This window comes from Chiloscyllium plagiosum, unplaced genomic scaffold (assembly GCF_037043375.1).
Source record: "Chiloscyllium plagiosum isolate Xiang-an unplaced genomic scaffold, Cpla_swu_hap1 HiC_scaffold_46, whole genome shotgun sequence".
NCBI classification, from domain to species: Eukaryota; Metazoa; Chordata; class Chondrichthyes; order Orectolobiformes; family Hemiscylliidae; genus Chiloscyllium; species Chiloscyllium plagiosum.
Genome location: NW_028270184.1, coordinates 23,013,262 through 23,040,106, shown reverse-complemented (window position 1 = coordinate 23,040,106; position 26,845 = coordinate 23,013,262). Strand labels below are relative to the sequence as shown.

The following is a 26,845-nucleotide window of genomic DNA, read 5'->3' as shown; positions in this document are numbered from 1 at the left end:
AGCTAATGTTGTTCCTCTGTTCAAGACTGCAATTCGGGATAATCCAGGAAGTTATAAACTGGTGAGTCTTTCATCAGTCATTGGGAAGCTATTGACAGGATTTAAGCACATTAGGGGCAGTGAGCATGGCTTTGTGTAGGGCAGGTTGTGTCATACTAACTTGGTTGAATTTTTTGAAGTGGTGATCGATGAGGGTAGAGCGGGTGGATATTGTCTCCATGGATTTTAGTAAGGCTTTTGACAAGGTCCCTCATGGTAGGCTCATCCAGAAGAGTATAATGCATGGGATCCATGGTGACTTGGCCGCATGGATTCAGAATTGGTTTGCCCATAGAAGGCAGAGAGTAATTGTGGAAGGGTGTTTTTCTAGCTGGAGAATGGTGACTAGTGGTGTTCCGCAGGGAATCATACTGGGATCTCTGCTTTTGTAACAGATATAAATGACTTGGATGGAGTTGTAGATGGGTGGGTTAGTAAGTTTGTAGATGATGCAAAGATCAGTAGAGTTGTGGATATTGTAGAAGGTTGTGAGAGGATGTAGTGGCATATAGATCAGTTGCAGAAATGGGCGGAGAAATGGCAGATGGCGTTTAATCCGTCTAAGTGTGAGGTACTACTCTTCAGGAGATCAAATGTTAAGGAAAAGTATACAGTTAAGGGCAGAACCCTGAACACATTGATGTACAGCTGGATATTAGGGTTCACATTCGTAGCTCCCTGAAAGTGGTATTAAGAAGGTGTGTGTCATACTTCCAGTCTTGGTCAGGACATTGAGGCCACGAGTCAGGATGCCATTTTGCAGCTGTATATGACATTGGTTAGGCCATATGTAGAATATTGCATTCAGTTCAAAGTTAAAAATCACACAACACCAGGTTATAGTCAGACAGGTTTATTTAGAAACACTAGCCTTTGGAGCGCTTTTGATGGTTGTGGAATATAAGCTCGTAACACACAGAATTTATAGCAAAGGTTTACAGTGTGATGTAACTGAAATGATATATTGAAAAAGACCTGTGTCTTATAACCTTATACTCCACAACCACCTGATGAAGGAGCAGCACTTCGAAAGCTAGTGCTTCCAAATAAACCTTTCGACTGTAACCTGGTGTTATCTGATTTTTAACTTTGTACACCCCAGTCCCACACCAGCATCTCCAAATCATGGCATTCACTTCTGGTTGCCACATTACAGGAAAAATGTGGAGGCTCTGGAGAGGAGGCAGAAGGGATTTACCAGGATGCTGCCTGGATAGAGGGTACGAGATATAAGTCGAGGCTTGGAAAAACTCCTGTTGTTTTCTCTGAAGTATCAGAGGCTGCGGGGAGACTTAATAGAGGTCTATTGGAGACAGTGAGGAATGTGGATGCTGGAGTCAGCTGAAAGTGTGTGGCACTTGAAAAGGCATAGCAGGTCAGGCAGCATGCAACAAGTGATGATGTTTTGGGCAGGATCAAACTTCATGACTGGGGAGGAGGAAGGGGGTTGAGAGATAAATAGGAGAAAGGGGGTTGGGGTTAGGGAAAGGTGGGCAAAGGTAGGAAGCGATAGTGACATGTCGGTGGGAAGGATGGAGCGGATAGGTAGGTAGATCAGGTCAAGAGGGCAGATCCAAGTCAGAGGGTTGGATCTGGGATGGGGTGGGGTGTAGGGAGATTTGGAAACTGGTGAATTCAATGTTTATGGTTGTTGGCTCCTGAGGTGTTCCTCCTCCACCTTTACATGTGGCCTTGTGTGGGCAGTTGAGGAGGCCCAGAATGGTAGGGTTGGTTAGTGTTTACAGACCAGAGATGCAGAGATGTTCACTGAACCATTCCGCAAGTTTGCGCTTGGTCTTTCTGATGTAGAGGAGACCACATCAAGAGCACCAGATGCAATAAATGAGGTTGGAGGATACACAAGTAAATCTCTGCCGGATTTGAAATGATCCTCTGGGGCTTTGGATGAAGGTGAGGTGGGAGGTAAGGTCACAGGTTTTGCACCTCTTTCGGTAGCAGGGGAAGGTGCCAACAGTGGAGAGGGAGTTAGTGGAAACATGGACCTCACAAGGGAGTCACAGAGGGAACGGTTCCTATGGAATGCAGATAGAGGTAACGAGGGAAAGATATTTTTGGTGGCAGGATCTGACAGCAGATGGCAAAAGTGGCAGAGGATGTGCATGAGATTTGGAGATTGGTGCAGTAGACTGAAGCAGCCGAATACAAGGAATAACTGGCATTAAAGGAAACTAAAATATACACCAACCAGAAAAATATGAAGCTGGCAAATATATCACAGTGTAAAATCACAGATTTCTTTCTGCTCTCTATTCTGGATCATTCTCGGTTTTTCTCTGACCCCTCAGTCCTTTGTGCACCTTAATGTCCTTGAAAATACATCTGACAGTCAAGACATTGATAAAGAGAATAAAAAAAGTGAATGGGAACATTGGTTCATGGTGCTTCCAGGCTTTAAATTAAAGTAGTAAGGAGTGTTTTTCAAAAGAAATGAAAGTACAAATTGTTGCTCGAACTCTCATTGCAATTTTTTCACTGCAATACTTAGTTTTCATCTGATGAGAATAAATGGTGACGAAGAAGAAAACAACAGTGAACCAGACACAACAGTCAATGGTCAAGTGACTGAGAATGTAGATTACACTACAAGCAGGAATGATGCCCAGGAAACATGATTGATGATAATAACAATATGCAAATCTGTGAAATATAACATAAAAAACAATGAACAGATGGTGACATGGCCAAAACATGGTGAGTGTTGCATGTAGAAAGACCACACTTATCCTGAACCAGGAATATAATCACCACTAGACTAACTGTAAGAGAGAAAAACAAAGAGAGACTTGAAGTTACTGGCCAAACATTCTCTATGTCTGAGGTTAGACAATAGGTAATGGCACAAAATTAATTGTTGTTCCATGTCATGACGTTTAAAGAATCTGAATCACAGAAGCTCACTCTCTCTGAATGAATCGTTTGCATTTTTAAAAGACATTGGAAAGAACAAGATCAGCACATTCCTCGCAGAAACATGGTCATGTACTTTTTTTTTTTGAGGTTGGCAAGTTTCACCTGCTTTATAGGTTACTTAAACTGGCTGAAGTTTCCCATAAGACTACAATATCCAGGCAAAGACATCCCGGATCAATAAAACAATGGAAGCCAGGACGAGTTGGAATGAAAGGTTTGTTTCCGTGCTGTACATCTCTTTGACTTTATGACCTAACTTGGACATTGATTGTGAGGTTTCTATATTTTATTTTGGAACAACTCAGATTACCTCCATAATAGTATATTCACACTATATGAACTACAGTACAGGGCACTGAATCACTCCACAGTGTCCACAAATGGACACACTCCACAATATGGATGAGCAAGTGATCAAGCATCGAGTCCCTCCATTGTGCACAGGACTGAACATCCTGACAATCTGAACCATGAGTGTATTCAGAAATGAATCCAATCACCATGTCCCAAGCTGGATACCCACCGTAATCAGAAGAACTTCAACATTCTCCCGACCTGTCCAAAACTATATTCCCCAGTGAAATAGAATCTGAATCCATGCACCATTAATCATTGCAACTGTTCAGTTTAGAAATCAGACACTTTATCTGGGACTAAGCAAAGCTTCTATCTTTGGCCCTCTCTTTGTGAATGGAAAAGATCCTTCTCCTAGATTTGGAACACACACTGGGGCTAGAAGTTGCCATAGTTTCCCCAGCATTCTCCATATAGATCATTACAGCTTGGAATCAAAGATGAATAAACACATAGCTAAGTTGATAGCCAAAGACAAAATAATAATCCCAAAGGAAGGCACAATGGAGTATCTTCATACAGACCATAATAGTTCAGGGAACATCAAAGGATAACAGCAACAAAGAACAAGGTGGGAAATATCCTGTTGGACAAAATTGTTTGAGCCTCTGTGCGATAGCTGCTGCCAAAGCACTCCAGATCTCAGTGTTTGTCCTATTAACTCCACACCACAGTACTATGCACTGTTTTACAAATGGCACAATTGCATGCCTTTTTCATAAACAAATAATTCAACAATATATGTCATCATTGGAACCCTGTGCTTAAAACTCCTCCCAGCAATCTGTCCTCACAAATATCCTGCTCCCACACATCCACTGACTGACAAAAACACACAAGATGATCAAACCATTCTGTGCTGAGCCTCACATTGTTCCATAACCACTTGCTCACCCCATCCATTGCATCTGGGCTCCCATTTGGAGCAAGCTACTTATACAAGATCCATCAAGAAAATACCTTCGCATCAAGGAGTGTGAAACATCAAATGTCACTAAGAGGTGGGTTGTTACAAAACCTATCTGAACAATAGCCAGCTTTGAACTATGACAGAGAGAGACTGATCTTGCTAAACTGCTTGCTAGACCAGTCAGGGCCCATGCTCAGCCAAATGTCATCAATGTGGCCTCTGCAAACGAGTTATAGAGAAACAGACAATGCTGCACATTGCTGAGGAGCCTCTTACTTGACAAACTATTCGTTTTTAACCCAGTAAGTGAGGACACCATCGTCTAGCAATGGGATTTGCCTTGCTAAATGGAATAAAATAATTACCAGCCATCAGTAGATATAAATATGATTCAATACAGAAATTTAGATCAGTTAAATTGTTACAAAACTTACCAGGGACACCAACAGTTTCGAGGCTGCATCCATCTTGGACTCTGAGGTATCCTCAACACTAGATAGGGCAGAGCCAATCAGCCTTTGAGCTGTTCTGAGGGGCCAGGTATGATTTCTTTTGATGACATTTGGCCGAGCACTGGCCCTGACTGGTCTAGCAGCAGTTTAGCAAGATCAGTCTCTCTCTCTCTCTCTCAGTTCAAAGCCGGCTATTGGTCAGATAGGCTTTGTAACAACCCACCTCTTAGTGACCTTTGGTGTTTCACATTCTGTTTGTGAGGTCACAGCTTTCAAGCGTTCCACATGTTTGTTCTGGACTGTCTCACTGACCCAAATTTTGTAAGTGGCAGGACCTGACCTCAAGTTAAACTTGCCTCTTAACCATACAGGGCCATTCCCTTGGTTCAAGCACCAAACTTCATCCCGTTAATTAAATCGTCTCTCTCGCTTAGAGGAGGCTTTGCTGTTCCTGCACTCATTACACCCTGCCCTCAAGGTCTGGAAATATCTGGGTTAACCTGTTGCAGAGTCTTCTCCCTATCAGCAACTCTGTTGAAGCGCTCCCTGTTGTTGTGTGAGAAGTGGACCTATAATCAAACAGGAACAGGGATAGAACATAGAACAATAAAGTGCAGAACAGGCCCTTCGGCCCTCGATGTTGCACCGATCTGTGAAATATTCTCAGCTCGTCCCCCTACACTATCCCAAAATCATGCATGTGCTTATCTAAGGATTGTTTAAATCTCCCTAATGTGGCTGAGTTGACTACCTTAGCAGGTAGGGCATTCCACGCCCTTACCACTCTCTGCGTAAAGAACTTGCCTCTGACATCAGTCTTAAATCTATCACCCCTCAATTTGTAGTTATGCCCTCTCATACAAGCTGACATCATCATCCTAGGAAAAAGTATTTCACTGCCTACTCTATCTAATCCTCTGATCATCTTGTATGTCTCTATCAAATCCCCCCCTTAGTCATCTTCTTTCCAATGAGAAAAGACCCAAATCTCTCAGCCTTTCCTCATAAGACCTTCCCTCCAGACCAGACAACATCCTGGTAAATCTCCTCTGCACCTTTTCCAATGCTTTCACATCCTTTCTGTAATGGGGCGACCAGAACTGTACGCAATATTCCAAGTGGGGCCGCACCAGCGTTTTGTGTAGTTGGTATCAAGAGATGCTGCAGGCCACTTCTTTAAGCCTGTCTTCAGCATTTGGAACATTCTTTCTGCTTGACCAGCCATTCTCAACAGAGGCCCTGTCACATTTGAAGGGGGCCACAGTCTGAAAATCCTGAGAAGGGGAGCCCCAAAGGTTTATGGGGGGCCTGGTAACTGAACCGATGAAATACCTAAGCAACAACCTTCATTAGAGTCAGTAATTTCCCTCCTATTTATAATATCGTTCCATCACACCATTTGAATTTGGCGCACCTGGTAAATTAATTTCCTTCAGCTCCTCTCATGCAGCTTCACTTCAGAGTCAGTCACAAAGCAACATATTCAATCAAGGGTTCTCTTAGTAACTTTAAAGCATATGTGTTTGGATATATCATATGCTAAGGTAGGTTGTGAAAAGTGCTTATTACTGTATTTCAAGTCACGGAAAATTTTTTAAAACCCAAGATTTGGGTGACAGCATTTTTTGTCGGAAATGTATCTGTGTTTTGTGTGCTTATTCCCAAGTCAAAAACATTTAGGCAGCCTTCCCAAACCATTTCCAGTCATGTTGTCAATTTAGCTAGAAGAAAAAGCAAAATCATTTTTTTTTCATTATTGGCAGATTTTAGTGAATGCGTATGACAAGGAAAATTGGAAAGGGAAAATTATATTATTATGCATGTATGCTATGTCATTTGCTAAATCTCAGTTGAAAATTTAAACTTCCACAATAATTTAGTTAATTTGGCAACTAAACATATGTAGTGAGTTTTCCCAAGTCACTACAACATCTCTCGTATGCTTCATTGAGGTAAGATGTTACGCAATGCTACATCATGACTACTGCTATTCTTTATTACATCTACACCTTGAAAGGATGTTGGGTGGATGCTTATTCCATGTATATAATATAAGAAAAAGAAATAAAGCAAAGAGAAGAAATTAGTTCCGGGGCAGGAGAAATGTGCTGGAACCAGAGAAGAGCTCCTTGGGGGGCTGTGGCCAAAAAACAGTTGAGAATCACTGGACTAGACCATTGGACAATAGATGCATAGAGCTGTCATTATATGCCAAATGCCTTTTGACTTTAGGAAATATTCAAATTCCCTGCTGGTAAATGACATTCCATTGTCCGTGACCACTTCCAGGAGACTGTATATCACAAAAGATGCTGACAGCTTCTCAATTGCTATCCCTGAGTTTGCCAAACAGACTTTATGCATTATCCAACCAGTTTGAATGGGTATTCACACTGACCAGGAACATTGTCCCGAGGAAAGGACCAGCATAATCAACTTGTAGGCAAAAGTGAGGACTGCAGATGCTGGAGATTAGAGTCAAGAGTGTGGTGTTGGAAAAGCACAGCTGGCCAGGCAGCATCCAAGGAGCAGGAAAATTGATGTTTTGGGCAAAATAATAAGAAAAAGAAACAAAGCAAATAGAAGAAATTAGTTCCAGGAAGGCCCTGGAACCTGAGAAGAGCTCCTAGGAGGGCAGTGGCCAAAAACTGGTTGAGAATCACTGGGCGAGACCATTGGACGATGGATGAAGGGCTTTTGCCTGAAACGTCGATTTTTCTGCTCCTCGATGCTGCATTTCTAGCACCACACTAAACCAACATCTAATCGAATCCAGGGTTTACGCAGCCATTCCCACAACTGTGGGAGCGCTGCTGGTAGTAATTGTTATCCTTCTTGGCACTCTGGGAATATCCAACCCTGGCCACCAGACATAGCTTCTTGCTAGTATCTTCATCTTGGAAACTTCTGGATGACCTTAGTCAAGTTTGGTAGCAACCTTTACTCGGGATAATCACCCTTGTTCCCCATAATAGTATGCCGTTCTCTATGGTGATCTGGTCTCACTAGGTCTTGCTGGGTATGATGGCCCTTCTGTCTCCCCCATTACTACCAGCTGCTTTAGTTTTGCTAGGATAGCATCTTTTTGTGTCCCTGGTTGGATATTGTCAGCAGTGACCAGAAGGGTGTCCAGGAAGTTTAAAACCAAAATGGACAGTTTCAGGGGAGGCACCACTAGAACATAGAACATTATAGCACAGTCGAGGCTCTTCAGCCCTTAATGTTGAGCCGACCAGTGAAACCAATCTGAAGCCCATCCAACCTACGCTATTCCATTTTTATCCATATGTCTATCCAATGAACATTTAAATGACCTTAGAGTCGACTACTGTTGCAGGCAGGCCGTACCACACCCCAATTACTTTCCGAGTAAAGAAGCTACTTCTGACATCTGTCCTCTATCTATCACCCCTCAATTTAAAGCTATGTGCCCTTCTGCTAGCCATCTTCATCTGAGGAAAAAAAGCTCCCACTGTCCACACTATCTAACTCTCTGATTCTCTTATATGTCTCAGTTAAGTCACCTCTCAACTTTCTTCTCTCTAACGAAAACAGTCTCATGTTCCTCAACCTTTCCTCATATGACCTTCTCTCCATTCCAGTCAACAATACAGTAAATCTCCTCTGAACCCTTTCCAAATCTTCTGATAATGTCGTGATCTGAACTATGCGCAATACTCCAAGTGCGGCCATACCAGAGTTTTGTACAGCAGCAGCATGACCTCATGGCTTTGAAACCCGATCCCTCTACCAATAAAAGTTAACACACCCATACCCTTCTTAACAACCCTATCAGCATGGAAGGCAACTTTCAGGGATCAATGTACATGGACACCGAGATCGCTCTGTTCATCTGCACTACCAAGAATTTTACCATTAGCCCAGTATTCTTTATTCCTGTTGCTCCTTCCAAAGTGAATCACCTCACACTTTTCTGCATTAAACTCCATTTTCCACCTCTCAGCCCAGCTCTGCAGCTTATCTACGTCCCTCTGTAACCCAGAACATCCTCTGGCACTATCCACAAGCTTAGTATCATCCGCAAATTTACGAACCCATCCTTCTACACCCTCATTCAGGTCATTTGTAAAAAACGACAAACAGCATAGAGTCATAGCCTTGTGGTACACCACTAGTAACTAAACTCCAGAATGAACATTTTGCATCAACCACTACCCTCTGTCTTCTTTCAGCTAGCTAATTTCTGGTCCAAACCACAAAATCACCCTCAATCCCATGCCTCCAAATTTTGTGCAATAGCCTACCATATCAAACACCTTACTGAAATCCATATATACCACATCAACCACTTTACCCTCATCCACCTGTTTGGTCACCTTCTCAAAGAACTCATTAAGGTTTGTCAGCTATGACCTACCCTTCACAAACCATGTTGACTATCCCTAATCAACTTATTTCTTTCTCGATGGTTATAAATCCTATCTCTTCTCACCTTTTCCAACACATTACCTACAAAGGAAGTAAAGCTCACTGGTCTATAATTACTTAGGTTGTCACTACTCTCCTTTTTGAGCAAGGGAACAGCATTTGCTATCCTCCAGTCTTGTGGCACTATTCCTGTAGACAATTATGACATAAAGATCAAAGCCAAAGGCTCTATAATCTCCTCCCTGGTTTCCCAGACAATCCTAGGATAAGTCCCATCCACCCCAGGGGTCTTTCCTATTTTCACACTTTAGAGAATTGCTAACAACCCCTCCTTGTGCACCTCAATCCCATCCAGCCTAATAGCCTGTATCTCAGTATTCTCCTCGACAACATTGTCTTTTTTGAGTGTGAATATTGATGAATAATATTCATTTAGTGCTTCCCCGGTCTCCTCTGACTCCACGCATAACTTCCCACGACTATCCTTGATTGGCCCTAATTTTACTCTAGTGAAGTATCTGCTTGTGGGAGGTAGCTCAAGGCATCTGTATTAGTCGATTGGGTTCCTAGACAATGAGAAAAAATGAGGACTGCAGATGCTGGAGAGTCAGAGTCAAAAAGGTGGCGCTGGCAAAGCATAGCAGGTCAGGTAGCGTCTGAGGAGGAGAGCCAATGTTTCATGCGTATGACCTTCATCAAGAATGGAGAATGTTCTAACTTGTACTTGTACGTGCTGGGAATAAGGGCCCAATCCTGAATTCTACCAGAAGCAGTGGGCAGCACCACCTTGTCTTCCTTCAGTCACCTTAGCAGGGGTTTGTGATCTGTTCCTTAGACAAATCCCCAAGCATAAAGGTACTGGTGACTGCCAAACCTTGTTTCTCTATCTGAGCATATTTGTGTTCAGCATCATCCAAGGTCTGGGAAGCACACACATTTGGCCACTGTTGAGCCAATACTATCCTGCTAATCCACGGAGAGGCATCACATGTCAGCACCACTTCTAGCTTGGATTGTGGTGGGCCAACACCCTAGATGATGATAGCTGCCTTTTCACTTCCCTAACAAGGGCTATTTCTTTGCTATGTGACTATTTCTAACGTTGATCTTTTTTCGTTACAGGTGTAAAGGCGCCAAGAAGGAGGCTAGGTTCATATGAATTTCATTTAATAATTCAGTAACCCAAGGAAAGACCTAAGCTGCAGTCCACATGTGGGAGCTGGGCTCCTTTGATCACCTTCACTTTCTCTACCAACGGGTGTAACCCAGTTTGTCAACTCTTTAACCCATCCAAGATATCTGTCCACCTGGGAAAAACATTAAGCATGATGTCCAAGTTCTCAAAGTGCTCCTTATTGTTCTTCGCTGTTATTAGTATGTCATCCAGATAAATGGTAACCAGGGGTAGCCCTTGTAAAATACTCTGCTGCCAAAAGGCACAGGCTGATGATACCCCAAAATGGCAGTCTAGTATATTGATATAAATGCTTATGGGTATTAATTATAGCATTCTTCTGGCACTCCTCATCCAGTCACAATTATAGGCCAGTGTGGCTCATGTCGAGCTTCATGAAGGACAGCCCACTACCTCGCCCCCCCTCACCCCCCTCTAGCTTTGTGTACAAGTCCCCTATGAAAGGGATTGGGTATTTATCCAGCTGTGGAAAGGAGTTTACCATTTGCCAAATATCCCCACAAAGACAAACTGTACTGTCAGGTTTCACAATTGGTATGACTGGTAGTGCCCATTCTACAAACTAGTTTGATGATTCCTTGGCTGTCCAGCCTCTTGATTTCCACCTTTACCTTTGCCCGCAATGCAAATGGCACCCAGCAGACTGTAGAAAATCTCGGAATTGCTTCCTGGTCAGTATGGGGTCATGTGACTTTGGCCCCTTTGAAAATCTCAAGCCCTTCCTGAAATACTCCTTCGTATTTTACGAGGACTTCATTGTGGCAGCCATGTTCTGACTGAAAATTGTTGAGCCAATCAAGGTGAATCTTTCTCAACCAATTCCGTCCCAATAGGTTTGGGCCCGAGTCTTTTACTACCATCAGCGATAACTGCACCAACTGCTTCTCACAGGAGACAGGAACTGAAGTCATAGCCTTAATCTGCAACATTTCCACAGTGTATCTTCTCAGGCTGGCTGGGATCTATGTAAACTTAAGGGTTGTACTCCTGAGTGAATCTTGTCAAAAACAGATTCTGCACCGACAGATACAGCTGCACCATTATCAACCTCCATAGGAACTCGGTGACATTTAACCAAACATTAATTTTAGTTGGTTCTGATTTGGATGTCACTAAGCAATTTGAATTGTTCCAAAGCACATATAGAAGGACTTTACAGGATGTGCACTCTCCTGGGTGCAGGCCTATGAGATTTCTTAATCTAATCAGGCTTTGTAGCTTTCCATTGCTATCTCAAATCTGACAGCAACGACAATGACTTGTCAGCCCATTTCCTGGAGAACTTTTGAGCCACGTGGCCGAGACTCAGCTTTGTTGTGAGGTTCTACTGTGGGCTGACCTGGGGACCTCTGCTCAGCATATACCCTTCGTTACACTCGGTGGTTGCCTACACTCGAGTGGTGTTCCCTTAGCTCAGTTGGAGAGGTAAGGGAGTCTAGTTCCATCGGAATGCCCTGTAGCTCCCACAGTCCACTTGGTGCATTTTCTAATGACAACACCATTTGCAGTGTCTGTTTGAAGTCCAGTTGTGCTTCAGCTAATAGGCACTTCTGTATGGTTACATCATTAATCCCACATACCAAGCAGTCTCTCAGCACCTCATTCAGTGATAACCCAAAATCACATGCCTCTGCCAGTCATCTCAACCTCGTCAAAAATTCCAATACGGATTTCCCTTGTTGTCTGACAGCCGAATAAAACTGGAAGTGTCTCAGAATTAGAGGTGGTCTGGGTTGTAATGTTCCTTATTCAGCTCCGTAAACTATTAGAAGGTTTTAGTGTCTGGTGCCTCTGAGAAAGTTAAGGCACTTAGAACGGAGAATGCTGCGTTCTGCAAGCATTCAGAAGGATTACTCATTGCTTTTAATCTGCCCCAATGTCATTTGCCTGGAAAAATATTGCTTTCTTTCCACATACTAGGCTCAGTCTTCAACAGCAGGATCAAATGTCTCAAGCTTCCTTAATAAAGACATGATGCCAGAAATGCTTACGCCAACTCCAAGATGACTGGAGCAAGTAAATGTCCTTCAGGCATGTCATGTTTTCTGTGAAGATTAGAGTGGTGCTGGAAAAGCACAACTGGTCAGGCAGCATCCGAGGAGCAGGAGAATCGACGTTTCGGGCAAACCTGCTCCTTGGATGCTGCCTGACCTGCTGCGTTTTTCCAGTACCACTCTAAACTTGACTCTAATCTCCAGCATCTGCAGTACCCACTTCCACCTATGTCATGTTTTCTGTGTCATTGGCACTGAAATAGCTGCACGGAGACCAGTGCCCCGTCACCAAGTTACCCTTCATTTACTGTGCCCAGCACACTGACTGTGGCCAGCCAGCTCAGAATTAGTCACATGACTGAGGAGACTTTTATTACCTGGTTATATTTATATTTATATTCAAAGCCCACATGAAGTTACAACAGATAACAAGCACTGTACATCAAAGCTCAGCAGAGAAATGGTTAACTTTGCACACCCCAAATCTCATTGTAAACAATAACATAAAACATTGTAACAATGCTGCCCCTTTAACAAGGTTATGTTGCCCTTGGTTTTTTTCAAGAGGAGTTATAAAGTCAGTGGTGCTGCAATGATTAACAGACACTGCCTAAGTCAACAATCAGAGGAGACCTTTAGGTTTTTTTTAAACACAGTTGTACAGGGGAGCGGCCAGTTCTCCCAATTCAGGCTTTTTCCTAGTTTAATTTAGTTTTAGCAGGCAGTCAAAAACTGCCAGCAGACAAAGAAGCAGCTACAGTGAAAAGAGGTTCCATACTTCAACAAAGGTCTTGCCTGAAATTTCTCTCTGAAATCTCTCCTGCCTGTAAGAACCTGTATTTGAATTTACTAAGGGGTGTGTTTATGGGATGTTGCGGGAATTGGAACAGCTTTGTTAAGTTGCGTTCGAGTTGGTTGTGTTTTCAAATAGTTAAGTTATTCTAAATTCTGTTTTATTTTGTTTGTGTTTCAATTGTAGTGTGTAAATAAATTCTATTTTCCTTGAAGCCATGTGGTTTGACCAGCTGCATCACTCCTAGAACATCCACTAAACATTTGCCTTTATAAAATATAAGTTAGGGTCAGGGTTACCTTTGTAAAATATCTTGCAATGGTCCGGGCTGGTCCATAACAGATTGGAGACTCTTGGTGGGATTGATTCTACTTGGGTTAGAGTTATTGGTCTTTAAGGAGGCGAATGGTGGGTGTTAATGTCTTTTGTTCCAGCTAATGAATTTAGTTGGTTTAAGCAGTGCTTGGTATAATAAGGGCTATTTCAGTCACTAAGAGTTTTCTGGGGGTGGAAGAAGTGACTTTGTGGCTTGACAAGAGGTGAACAAGGCAAAGCTGCTGGAAATGGTAGACAAGCTGGCGTTAGGGTCACCTTCATCCCTGAGAAAAGGAGACAATTGCAGCAATACACAATTACATTTTAATTTGCTGGAAATTCCATCAGAATCTTTAGAAATGGCTAAAATTAAATTGAAAATAAATCAGCCTGATTTAGAAGCAAAAGATGAAGAGAGAGAAAAAAAACAATCAAATGGCTTGAATTACGATTTAAGGCAGAGCAAAAAAGGAAAGGACAGAATTGCTTTAGCAGAACAAAAAGAAATGGAAAGAGAAGACAGGAAGAAAGAGAGAAAGACAGAGTTGAAACTTCAGAAATTGGCACTTCAACAGGAAAGTTGGCTTAAAAGGATGGAGGTGAAGGTAGGAGGGATGTTCTGTGAGGAAAATGGTAAGGATGAGAAAACCCATCATGGCCAAAGGCCTGGTTGGTATCTGTTTAAATATATGAGGAGAAAGTGAGGACTGCAGATGCTGGAGATCAGAGCTGAAAATGTGTTGCTAGAAAAGCGCAGGTCAGGCAGCAGATTCCTGAAGAAGGGCTCATGCCCAAAATGTCGATTCTCCTGCTCCTTGGATGCTGCCTGACCTGCTGCGCTTTTCCAGCAACACATTTTCAGCTCTGTTTAAATATATCCAAGCATTGCCTAAATTTGATGAGAAAGATGTACTTGTTTTCATCTCATTTGAGAAGGTGGCTAAACAAATGAAGTGGCAGGTGACCATGCTGGTTTTGTTGATTCAAATAAAGCTGATCGGGACAGCTACTAAGGTATTTGCATCTCTACCAAAAGGAGGTATCTGAGGAATATGAGGAAGTGAAGAAAGCTATCTTCAGTGTGTATCAGCTTATGCCAGAAGCTGACAGACAACATTTCAAGAATTGAAGGAGGGACCCTGGTTAAACTTAGAGAGTTAGAACTGCAAGAGTAGCAGCTGAACTTGCTGCTGCTGATGAATTGGTTCAATAATCAAAGTTTGGCTTCCAACATCAATTTCACTCCGTGAGGAATAGATATAGGGAAAAAGAAAAAGGGAACAGTAGATCTCAGTGAAGATCATAAGGATAACTTACCACATTATAGAAAGGAAACCCATGAAGAGGAAAGAGAATTTTAAAAAGCTCTGGGGTTTTCACTTCAATAAAGTACGCCACATGAAATCAGAGTGTTGGTGGGTTAGGAAAAGAACTGGGAAGGTGGATGTAGGAAAACAGGATAAACCAGTGAATTTTATTGGAGTGGCAATGGAAAGCACAGTGAAGGCTAAAAAGCTGCACCAAGATGTACAATCTGGACAGAGGTTGGGCAAGGAGGCCAGACCTTAAACCATTTACATGTGAATATAAATCAGCAGCAGGTAAAGAAGTTACAGTATTAAGATGTACAGTTTCGTGCCAATCGTTGATGCTGAGAAATGAGGAGACATGTAACTCTGAAGCATTATTGCCGGAAAAAAAGTAGTAGTACTTGGAATTCACGGTGAGACAAGAAGTGCTCAGTTATGCAGAGTGAGTATAGAGTGCCCAGTAAAAAGTGGACGAGTGGTGGTAGGAGTACAGGAAGAACTCTCAGCTTCAGAAATACAATTTGTCCTCGGTAACGATATAGCTGGGTCACAGGTAGAAGTGCTGCCTACTGGGGTTGAAAAGCCAGTGAAAAATCAGGTAACTGAAGTGTTACAGGAAGCATATCCCAGGACTTTCCCTGACTATGTGGTAATGAGGTCACAAAGTCACCAGTTGAATCAGGTGGAGAAATCAAAGAGTACAGATAAGAAAGTTGAAGTAGAATTATCAGAGACCATATCTGATTAAATGATTGAGACAGATGGAGGACAATGTGGGTATCTTTAGCTCAGAGAAATTAACTGACTGACAACAGATAGATGAAAAACTGAAGCAATTGTATCAAAGAGCACGCCCGTAAGAAGAATCTGAGTGTATCCCTGAATGCTATTGCCTTAAAAATAATGTCATAATGAGAAAATGGAGATCATCACATATTCAGGCTGTTGAGAAATGGGCAGAAGTTCATCAAGGCATATCACTAGTGGCTTATAGAAGGTTGTGTTGAAGAAAATTCTTGGGAGTCAGGCCTTGAGCATTAACAGACTTTATTACATGGCCATAGGGAGTACGTCATGCCTCACTGAGAGAGATAAGCATTGTCCGAAGTAATATCAAATACTATAAGTTATACAGTATTTTAAGGTGGGACTTACTGAGAGGATACTTACAGGTACATTTATCCAAAAGAGCAAAGACAATTTCAGCTTTCATAACAGTCCATCCAAATCTCAGACATATTACTGACAACATAAATGTTGAAATTCTGGGGTGCTGTGAAGTCTGTGGACCATGTATATATTGGGTGTGGGTGCTTGCACTCCGTTTTTGATTTTCTAAAAAACCTTCTTCTCTGTTTTTGGTTACATTTCAGTCCCACACTCCTGACCTTTGGGCACCCGGTACAGAGGGGGGGGGGGGCAGGGCAGGTCTGAGGATCTCCTCGTGGGTCTGCTCCTGAGTCTAGCCAAACTAGCCATAAACAGGTTGACATTTATGTTGTCAGTAATATGTCAAGATTTGGATGGACTGTGTCAACTTAAAGTCATGCCATTTGGTAAGAAGAATGCGCCAGCCACATTTCAAAGACTAACCAATAAAGTATTTTCCAGATTACCCAGTTCCGTGGTTTACATTGATGCCCTGGTGATTTTTAGTCCCACATGGAAGGGTCATTTGTCGCAATTATCAGAATTTTAAATCAACTTTGGAAGGTGGGCTTGGTGATAAACCTGGGTAAGAATTTGCCAAAGCCCAAGATACCTTCCTGGGTCATGTTATTGGACATGGACAAATGGCCCATGGAATGTAAAAACAAAAGGTTATTGGGGAGTTTCCCATACCATTGTTGAAGAGAGCAGTACGATGATTCCTGGGATTGAGTGAGCTTTATCAGAAATTCATACTGAATTTTAGCAGTATGGCTGCTCCACTCACTGAATTATTAAAGAAAAGCAGGAAGTTTCAGTGGATGGCAGACTGTCAAAAGGCATTTGACAGCCCGATAGCTTTGTTAACCACTGGTCCAAGTATTAGCCACAATTAATTGCACAAAGCCATTCAAAGTGGCTATCAATGAGAGTCATAGGGGTGTTCGTGCTATACTCTTAAAAGAAAACAACGAGAAGATAAACCAACCTATCAGGGATTTCTCCAGGAAACTGAATGCTCATCAACAGAGATTTTTGACAATTGAGAAGAGACTTTGAGCTTGGTGTTGGTGTTAGAACATTTCAACATGTTTTTTTTAATTTCCACCACCAGGAAGAAAAGAAACACCCAAGTGGCCTGTGACAAGCAGTGCCCTTCACATCAAAGGGCAATGCTGTGTGATCAAACAGTGAAGGGGAGGGCAGGGCAGGGATTAAATCAAAATAGAGTTGGACGGGGAAATAATACACTCTACTCCCTGTGGCGCCCACCTCTCCCTGAATAGCTCAAGGACACCACGTGCTCCTTCTCCAGAGACACCGCGGAAGAGCAGTCGGTGCTAACGCCCCCCTCCACGGCTTGCTGCCTGGACCTGTTTATGGCTAGTTTGGCCAGACTCAGGAGCAGACCCACGAGGAGATCCTCAGACCTGCCCTGCCCCCCCTCCGTACCGGGTGCCCAAAGGTCAGGAGTGTGGGACTGAAATGTAACCAAAAACAGAGAAGAAGCTTTTTTAGAAAATCAAAAAGGGAGTGCAAGCACCCACACCCAATATATACATGGTCCACAGACTTCACAGCACCCCAGAATTTCAACATTTATGTTGTCAGTAATATGTCTGAGACAATCATATATCCTGATCATAATCCATTAAGTTTGTGGAGAAAGTTAAGTACAAAAAGTCCAGACTGTTTAGATGGAGATTATTATTATAGCCATTCAATTTGAAAATTGTACATGTGGCAGGATGGGAAAGCATGATTGCTGATGCATTGTCAAGATTTGGATGAGAAACAGAGGCATTCAATGGCAGGACTGAAATAGAATATAGTAATACATGTTTGCAAGATTATAGTCAATGTAATATTATATGTGTTGTAGTGTACAAACAGTGTAAGACTAAGGGGTTTTAAAGTGAAGCCATCTTTGGATATTGATGATTAATCTTTTAAGGGGGGAGGTGTGAAGGTGCTGCCCCTTTAACAAGGTTATGTTGTCCTTGGATTTTTCCAAGAAGAGTTATAAAGTCAGTGGTGCCAAAATGGCTATTGGATACTGCCGAAGTCAACAATCAGAGCAGACCTTTAGGTTTTTTTTAAAACACAGTTGTACAATGAAAGGTTTATTCCTCATTTGATTTACTTTTAGCAGGCAGTCAAAAATTGCTGGCGGACAGAGAAGCAACGACAGAAAAAAGGTTTCATGCTTCAACAGAGATCTTGCCTGAACTTTCTCTCTGAAATCTCTCCTGCCTGTAAGAACCTGTCTCTTAAAAATCCTCCAAACCAAAGGGGTAGCCATGGGCACACGTATGGGCCCCAGCTATGCCTGTCTCTTAAAAACACCTCCTCCCTCACCTCTATCCAAGGCCCTAAAGGAGCCTTCCACATCCAAAGTTTTACTTGCACATCCACCAATATCATTTATTGTATCCGTTGCTCCCAATGCGGTCTCCTCTACATTGGGGAGACTGGGCGCCACCTAGCAGAGCGTTTTAGGGAACATCTCTGGGACACCCGCACCAATCAACCACACTGCCCTGTGGCCCAACATTTCAACTCCCCCTCCCACTCTGCCAAGGACATGGAGGTCCTGGGCCTCCTTCACCGTCGCTCCCTCACCACCAGACGCCTGGAGGAAGAACGCCTCATCTTCCACCTCGGAACACTTCAACCCCAGGGCATCAATGTGGACTTCAACAGTTTCCTCATTTCCCCTTCCCCCACCTCACCTTTGTTCCAAACTTCCAGCTCAGCACTGTCCCCATGACTTGTCCAGACTTGTCCTACCTGCCTATCTCCTTTTCCACCTATCCACTCCACCCTCTCCTCCCTGACCTATTGTTTTAAAAAAATTCTCAAGGTCAGGTTCGTAGGAGAGTAGTCTGACACAGAACAAACGACCAAGAGGCGAGTCTGCTAGAATATGGGGATTTTATTCCCCGCAGCGTCGCCACAACGGGTCTGGCTTATACTCACTCTACATGTTACCGGAACTGGGAGCCGTCAGTTCTCGTAGAGCGGTTGCCAACAACCCACGCTCGGCGGTTAAACGTAACCCCGGAGCAGACTCACCGAACTGGAGACTTTTCCAGCTGATATACTCTTTTCCAGATATAAACATTCATGTGAACAGCAGAGCAAGGCTAAAAAACACATTCCATTCTGGTTACATACAGATAAGAAGATTCACACGGGGAGGTGTGTAATAAGATTCACACGGGACTAAGCAACACCTCCATTCCGGTTAGATTCACACATGTATTGGGACATAATTTTTAACCGTTTCACCACATTCCACTGCTTGGAATTTTACACCACACCTATCACCTTCATCCCCTCCCCCACTCACCCATTGTACTCTATGCTACTTTCTCCCCACCCCCACCCTCCTCTAGCTTATCTCTCCACGCTTCAGGCTCACTGCCTTTATTCCTGATGAAGGGCTTTTGCCCGAAACGTCGATTTCGAAGCTCCTTGGATGCTGCCTGAACTGCTGTGCTCTTCCAGCACCACTAATCCAGAATCTGGTTTCCAGCATCTGCAGTCATTGTTTATACCTTGTAAGAACCTATGTTTGAATCTACCATTTGCCAAGGGGTGTGTTTATGCGATATTGTTGGAATTGGAGCAACTTTGAAAATTGCATTTTCAAATCGTTTGGTTTTTCAAATAATTGTTATTCTAAATTCTGTTTTCTTTTTACTTAGATTACTTAGTGTGGAAACAGGCCACACTGACCCTCCGAAGAGCAACCCACCCAGACCCATTCCCCTACATTTACCCCTTCACCTAACACTACGGGCAATTTAACATGGCCAATTCACCTAACCTGCACATCTTTGGACTGTGGGAGGAAAGCAGAGCACTCGCAAGAATCCCACACAGAAACGGGGAGAATGTGCAAACTCCACACAGACAATTGCCCGAGGCGGGAATTGAACCCGGGTCTCTGGCAGTGTGAGGCAGCAGTGCTAACCACAGTGCCACCCATTAGAATAGAGTTCGATCACATAGGATTCAGGGTGAGCTTTCCAATTCATTACAAAATTGGCTTTGGAGTAGGCGACAGAGGATGGCGGTGGAGGGTTGTTTATCGGACTGGAGTCCTCTGACAAGCGGTGTTCTACTTTCAACTATCGTATGTCAACAAATTTTGTTCTACTTGAAGCCCTGAGGTTTAAACCAAATGCATCACTTGTGGAATATCCACTATACATCTTCCTTTAAAAAAATAAAGGTCAGATCTTGGCTACCTTCCAAAGATATACTGGAGGGGGTCAGGCCTGGTCCATAACAGTGTTATATAGAAACCAACAAAATTGTTCCTCAGGTTTTTTATCCTTTTAGAAAAAGGACTGCAAAAGTCTAAAGACATTGCATAAAAAGAAAACCAAACATAACATCTCCTCAAAATAAGCAAGACAAAGTTCACATAAAATAACAGCACACAGCAATAGACACTATCAGAGCATATCACCGAAAAGCGAGATTATGGTATAAAACATTCCATGTAAACACATCTCATTTTAGTCAGTAATACAAAATAGATTAGAGTGGTGCTGGAAAAGCATAGCAGGTCAGCCTGAAACGTCGATTTTCTTGCTCATAGAGTTATAGAGATGTACAGCATGGAAGCAGACCCTTCGGTCCAAACTGTCCATGCCAACCAGATATCCCAACTCAATCAAGTCCCACCTGCCAGCACCAGGCCCATATCCCTCCAAACCCTTGCTATTCATATACCTAGCTGAAAATGTGTTGCTGGAACAGCGCAGCATCCAGGGAACAGGAGAATCGACGTTTCGGGCGTAAGCCCTTCTTCAGATATTCATATACCCATCCAAATGCCTCTTAAATGTTGCAATTGTACCAACCTCCACCACATCCTCTGGCAGCTCATTCCATACACATACCACCCTCTGCGTGAAAATGTTGCCCCTGAGGTCTCTTTTATATCTTTCCCCTCTCACCCTAAACCTATGCCCTCTAGTTCTGGACTCCCCGACCCCAGGGAAAAGATTTTGCCTATTTATCCTATCCATGCCCCTCATAATTTTGTAAACCTCTATAAGGTCACCCCTCAGTCTCCGACACTCCAGGGAGAACAGCCCTAGCCTGTTCAGCCTCTCTTTGTAGCTCAGACCTTCCAACCCTGGCAACATCCTTGTAAATCTTTTCTGAACTCTTTCAAGTTTCACAACATCTTTCTGACAGGAAGGAGACCAGAATTGCACACAATATTTCAACAGTGGCCTAACCAATGTCCTGTACAGCCGCAACATGACCTCCCAACTCCTGTACTCAATACTCTGACCAATAAATGAAAGCATACCAAACGCCTTCTTCACTATCCTATCTACCTGCGACTCCAGTTTCAAGGAGCTATGAACCTGCACTCCAAGGTCTCTTTGTTCAGCAACACTTCCTAGGACCTTACTATTATATGTATAAGTCCTGCTAAGATTTGCTTTCCCAAAATGCAGCACCTCGCATTTATCTGAATTAACCTCCATCTGCCAGTTCTCAGCCCATTGGCCCATCTGGTCCAGATCCTGTTGTAATTTGAGGTAACCCTCTTCACTGTCCACTACACCTTTAATTTTGGTTTTTGGTGTCATCTGCAAACTTACTAACTGTACCTCTTAATGCTCGCATCCAAATCATTTATGGAAATGACAAAACGTAGAGGGCCCAGCACCGATCCTTGTGGCACTCCACTGGTCACAGGTGTCCAGTCTGAAAAACAACCCTCCACCACCACCCTCTGCCTTCTACCTTTGAGCCAGTTCTGTATCCAAATGGCTAGTTCTACCTGTATTTCATGAGATCTAACCTTGCTAATCAGTCTCCCATGGGGAACCTTGTCGAACGCCTTACTGAAGTCCATATAGATCACATCTACTGCTCTGCCCTCATTAATCTTCTTTGTTACTTCTTCAAAAAACTCAATCAAGTTTGTGAGACATGATTTCCCATGCACAAAGCCATGTTGACTATCTCGAATCAATCCTTGCCTTTCCAAATACATGTACATCCTGTCCCTCAGGATTCCCTCCAACAACTTACCCACCACCGAGGTCAGGCTCACCGGTCTATAGTTCCCTGTCTTGTCTTTACCGCCCTTCTTAAACAGTGGCACCACGTTTGCCAACCTCCAGTCTTCCGGCACCTCACCTGTGACTATCAATGATACAAATATCTCAGTAAGAGGCCCAGCAATCACTTTCAAGCTTCCCACAGAGTTCTCGGGTACACCTGATCAGGTCCTAGGCATTTGCTGCCTGACCTGCTGTGCTTTTCCAGCACCACTCTAATCTCGACTCTGGTTTCCAGCATCTGCAGTCCTTGTTTTTACATAGTAATACAAAATAGTAAAAAATCAAACATACAACTGACAGGACTGGCTATTGGTCGGCATATACCAGCCAGCTATTGGTCGGCCTACACACTTTCCAGCTATCGGATGGCTTACTCACCAACTAACAGTCTGCCTACACACAGACTGACTATTGGTCCACCTTACACACCTTACAGTTATCGTTCAGATTGCACACAGGCCAGCTATTTGTCGGCCTGCACACCTCGTGGCCACGGGTCAGCCTCCACACCTTGCGGCTATCCGTCAGCCTACATGCCTTCCAGCTCCCCGTCGGCCTGCACACCTCACGGCCGTGGGTCAGCTTCCACGCCTTGCGGCTCTCCATCAGCCTACACTCCTTGTGGCTATGGGTCAGCCTACACACGGGCCAGCTATCAGTCGGCATACATATCTTCCAGCTATTGGTTAGCCGACACACTTTCTGGCTATCAGTTGGCTTACACAGCTTCTGGCTATTGGTCCACTTACACACCTTCAAGTTGTCAGTCAGCTTAATTACAGGCTGGTTATCGGTCGGCCTAAACACAGTCTGGTTCGATTGGCCTTCACAACACACAAGTACCCAGCCCATCCACACAGGCCTGGTGCAGCCTACAAAGGCACAATACACACACTAAAACATAGTGCAAACATAAAGGCACAGTCCACTCACGAAGATATGTCCCACTCACAAAGGTCCAGTCTACTTATGAAGGTCCTGTCCACACACAGAGGCCCTGTCCACTCACTGAGGCCTGGTCCATACATGAAGGGACAGTACACATATGAAGGCATGGTCCACACACAAAAACCCAGTATACACACGAAGGCTCAGTCTGGGGCTCATACACAAAAAGTTAAGCCCACAACCCATCGACTTAAATACACGCATAAAAACTGGGTGCCATCACCAAGTTTTCCTTCAATTCCCTAGTTCACACAGTGGTTAGCACTGCTGCCTCACAGCACCAGAGACCCGGGGTTCAATTCCCGCCTCAGGTGACTGACTGTGTGGAGTTTGCACATTCTCCCCGTGTCTACATGGGTTTCCTCCGGGCGCTCTGGTTTCCTCACATAGTCCAGGCCAGGTGAATTGGCCATGCTAGATTGCCCATAGTGTTAGGTGAAGGGGTAAATGGAGGGTTTATGGGTGGGTTGCGCTTCGGCGGGTTGGTGTGGACCTGTTGGGCCGATGGCCTGTTTCCACACTGTAAGTAATCTAATCTACACTGGCTGTGAGCTAGTCAGCTCAGAGTCAATTGTCTGAGTGAGGTTATGTTAGTCTGCCAGGGATGTTCTAATTGGACCAGGTCAACCCAATTAGGACAAGAGCTGAAAATGTGTTGCTGGAAATGCGCAGCAGCTCAGGCAGCATCCAAGGAGCAGGAGAATCGACGTTTCGGGCATAAGCCCTTCTTCAGGAATGAAGAAGGGCTCATGCCCGAAACGTCGATTCTCCTGCTCCTTGGATGCTGCTTGACCTGCTGCGCTTTTCCAGCAACATATTTTCAGCTCTGATCTCCAGCATCTGCAGTCCTCACTTTCTCCTCCAATTAGGACAAGGCCCAGTTTGACCTCATAGCCAACAAGGTAAACCTGGTTCCAATCACAACAGGTTCTTTCTTTGTTTTGAGAAAATATTACCTTATTGAAGTTCCAGCTGCTCTTCTAGTCAGTAAAACCTTCATATTCTGTATTAGAGTGCTCATTCACAGATTGAATTTCCCAAATGAGTTGTATAACTGAATTAACAAAGACAAAACAACAATCCCAAGCGAATGCACATGGGAGTACCTTCACACAGACCTTGATCGTTTGGTGACCCTGGAAAGAGAATAGCAACAACAGACAAGGTGGGAAATATCCTGTTAGATAAAGTTGTTTGATCCTCTGTGGGAGAGTAGCTGCCACAACATGCCAGACCTGTGTTTGTCTGATTGGACTCTGCACCACAGTACTGTGCATCTCTTTACAAATGGCACAACTCACTCGTCTTTTTAACAATCAAATAATTCAACAACATACATCAAAATTAGATTTCTTGATGTGTGATATCAATGTATGTAGTTAACATTTCCAAACAAACTCTGTGGTATAATTCCTCAAGTGAGGTAAAAGAGAACATTTTCTCAGTAGCTCACAGGCACTCTGCATTTTCCAGTGCTTTACTGGAAAGTGGTGAATTGTTGATCTGAATCTCCAGGAATTACTCTGAGTGAAGGTATACTGAACGGGGGATCACGAACCTTAAGCTGGACCCATGATTGCTGTGGACTAATGTTGTTGGGAGGATGTGTCCTTGTAGTTTTATACGGAGTTTGGGTTACTGCTTGAATAGAAACTTCTGACCCAGTACTCTTGCTTTTCTGTGGTTTCTGTAAGTGCAGCATTGTAGTAAGTGTGGAGCACTAACAGGATACCATCCATAAATCCACTTGCAAGTTTTGTTTTTCTGTGATACCTTTCATTGTAGAACTCTATTGCATGTGGGCCAATAGCCTGAAGAGAATACTCTGTTCCATTGGCAATGTGATTCAGTCAGCATCTTTCAATTAGAATGTTACCGAGTGTGGGTTCCTGGTCAAAGAGGAACAACTAACCCCAGTGTCCAAGTGTTACTGCGGGCATCTCTCAAAGTAAAATTATGCTGAATGGAGGTTATAAATTGGAGAAGAGCAACTTAATCCAATGGCACTGTGCAAGGAGGAGTATCTCTGACTATAGAATTTAACTGCTTTTGGAAATCTAAATGAATCTGACCGCAGTGGTATCTAGAACCGTGAGAATTTGAACCATGCAGTGCTTCATTTATATTACATTCCTGTTCTGTCCACTCATGGAGCTGTCAGTTTAGTGTGTAATTAGACAATGAAATGCAACTGTGAAAATCTTTGCAGTGGGTTGAATGTGTTTCGTGCTAGGTTTACATAATGTCCCATTGGAGATGAACTGATGTGATGATTTTCATAAAAGGAAAATGACAAAGTAACAATGTTAACTTGATCAAATGCCCCACAAACATATTATGTTTGCTGAAATAGTTGGGTTTGATTAATCTTCCAGCAAGATTAGGGCAAGTTGTGGGACATGTCTACACTAATTTATTATCTGTATATGAATCAGGATGAATATAGAACTGGAAATGTTGACACAATTTCACATCTGTATCTGATTAGATTAGGATTAACAATTTTTATATCTGTAATATATAACTTTTCCACAGTTAACATTTCAGAGATTGCTGCCCTTCACTTTGTGATGTGTGTCCTCCTTGTGAGGAAGAGATTTTGGCGAAGAACATGCATCAGTCAATTGTAAGGCAATATCTATAATTTAATAAAAAAGAAATAAAAATGTTTGTTTTAATGAATTACTAACTTCAGTACCTACAATATGAGTATGGTTAATAATCGAGTTGGAGAGCATTACACAGAATTAACAGTACAGAATACAGAACAGTTAACATGGTGCTTTAATATAGCAAGCTAGCCTCTCCCACTCCCAGTTGTTCAAACCCTGAATCAGTATTCTATGTTAATGTTCTCCAGTTGTAGTCTCTCCCAATGGTGGAAATATCATTTCCATATTTGCATTGAAAACTCTTTTAAAGTTTCATGCCCCACATTTGGGCTTTATTCAGCTCTCTCCAAGTCAAATTCAAGAGTTAGAGATACATAACTCTTTTTGGATGTGGTAAGTTAAATATAGAAAAGCATAGTTATTTTGTCTTTACTATAATGATTTGGTTCTGGCTACCATCTATGTAACTAACTCAGCTCACATATCCAATTTCTAGAATTGTGAGCACTTCTCTTCTTTTTGCGTGATAATAACAAATGTTCCGACTCTGGCGGGAGCCAAAATCTATCACACATTTCTTGTTTTTTGTCTCACAGCCTCTGACCTTTCAACGCACGACAAATTAACTCTTAATTGTGACAAACTCAGGATTATTTGATTTGCATTTACAGAAGGATTGATTATTTGTTCCTCAATCAGTTGCACGCACTTATACAGTTACATTTAATTCTTGAGAAGAAATGTTTGGCTCTTAAAAATATAAATTATGAACACATACTCCGCAGTAAGGATCTCTGAAAAAAAAAGTTGACTCAGTGAGATTACAACTCTCTTTGATGTCATCCTGACTACAGATGAAGGTGGTTTTAGCCGTTGGAGGTCAATTATCTCAGCCATCATACATCTCTGCAAGACTTTTTCAGGGTCATATTCTAGGCCCCAAAATCTGCAGCTTCCTCATTACTGCCTTTCCCTGCATCATCATTTCATTAATGGAGATGTTTGCTCATGATTGCACAATGTTCAGCACCAATTACTCCTGAGATAATGAAAACATGTGTGTCTATATACAGTGAGATAACATCTAGCTTGGGCTGATCATTGACAAATAACATTCAGATTCTACAAGGACCAGTTAATGACCATCTCAAAAAGAGAGGGTCTACCAATCTCCCATTGGCTCATTATGACATGACTATCACAAAATCAATATTATTAACAACCTGGATCAACAGTTGACAAGAAAATGACCAAGTTCAGCCATACAAGCGCTATGTCAGACACTCTTATTACTGTGACAAGCTCCCTATCTGCCTCTCCAATCCATGTCAACCATCCAGAATGTATAGTTCT

The 26,845-nt window shown here is 43.0% G+C and overlaps 1 protein-coding gene across 2 annotated transcripts in view; it reads right to left on the bottom strand.

Annotated features, from left to right (window-relative positions):
- LOC148136295 (uncharacterized) overlaps positions 1-4,818 on the bottom strand; it is a 328,974-nt gene extending 324,156 nt beyond the window's left edge. The window contains exon 1 of one of the 2 annotated variants that reach the window (XM_087983558.1): positions 4,669-4,818. In XM_087983558.1, coding sequence (XP_087839684.1) covers positions 4,669-4,701 — 33 coding nt within the window. In that variant the 5' untranslated portion in view covers positions 4,702-4,818. The remainder of the gene's footprint in view (positions 1-4,668) is intronic. The other variant, XM_087983559.1, reaches the window with a different exon arrangement.
- Positions 4,819-26,845: the final 22,027 nt, after the last annotated feature.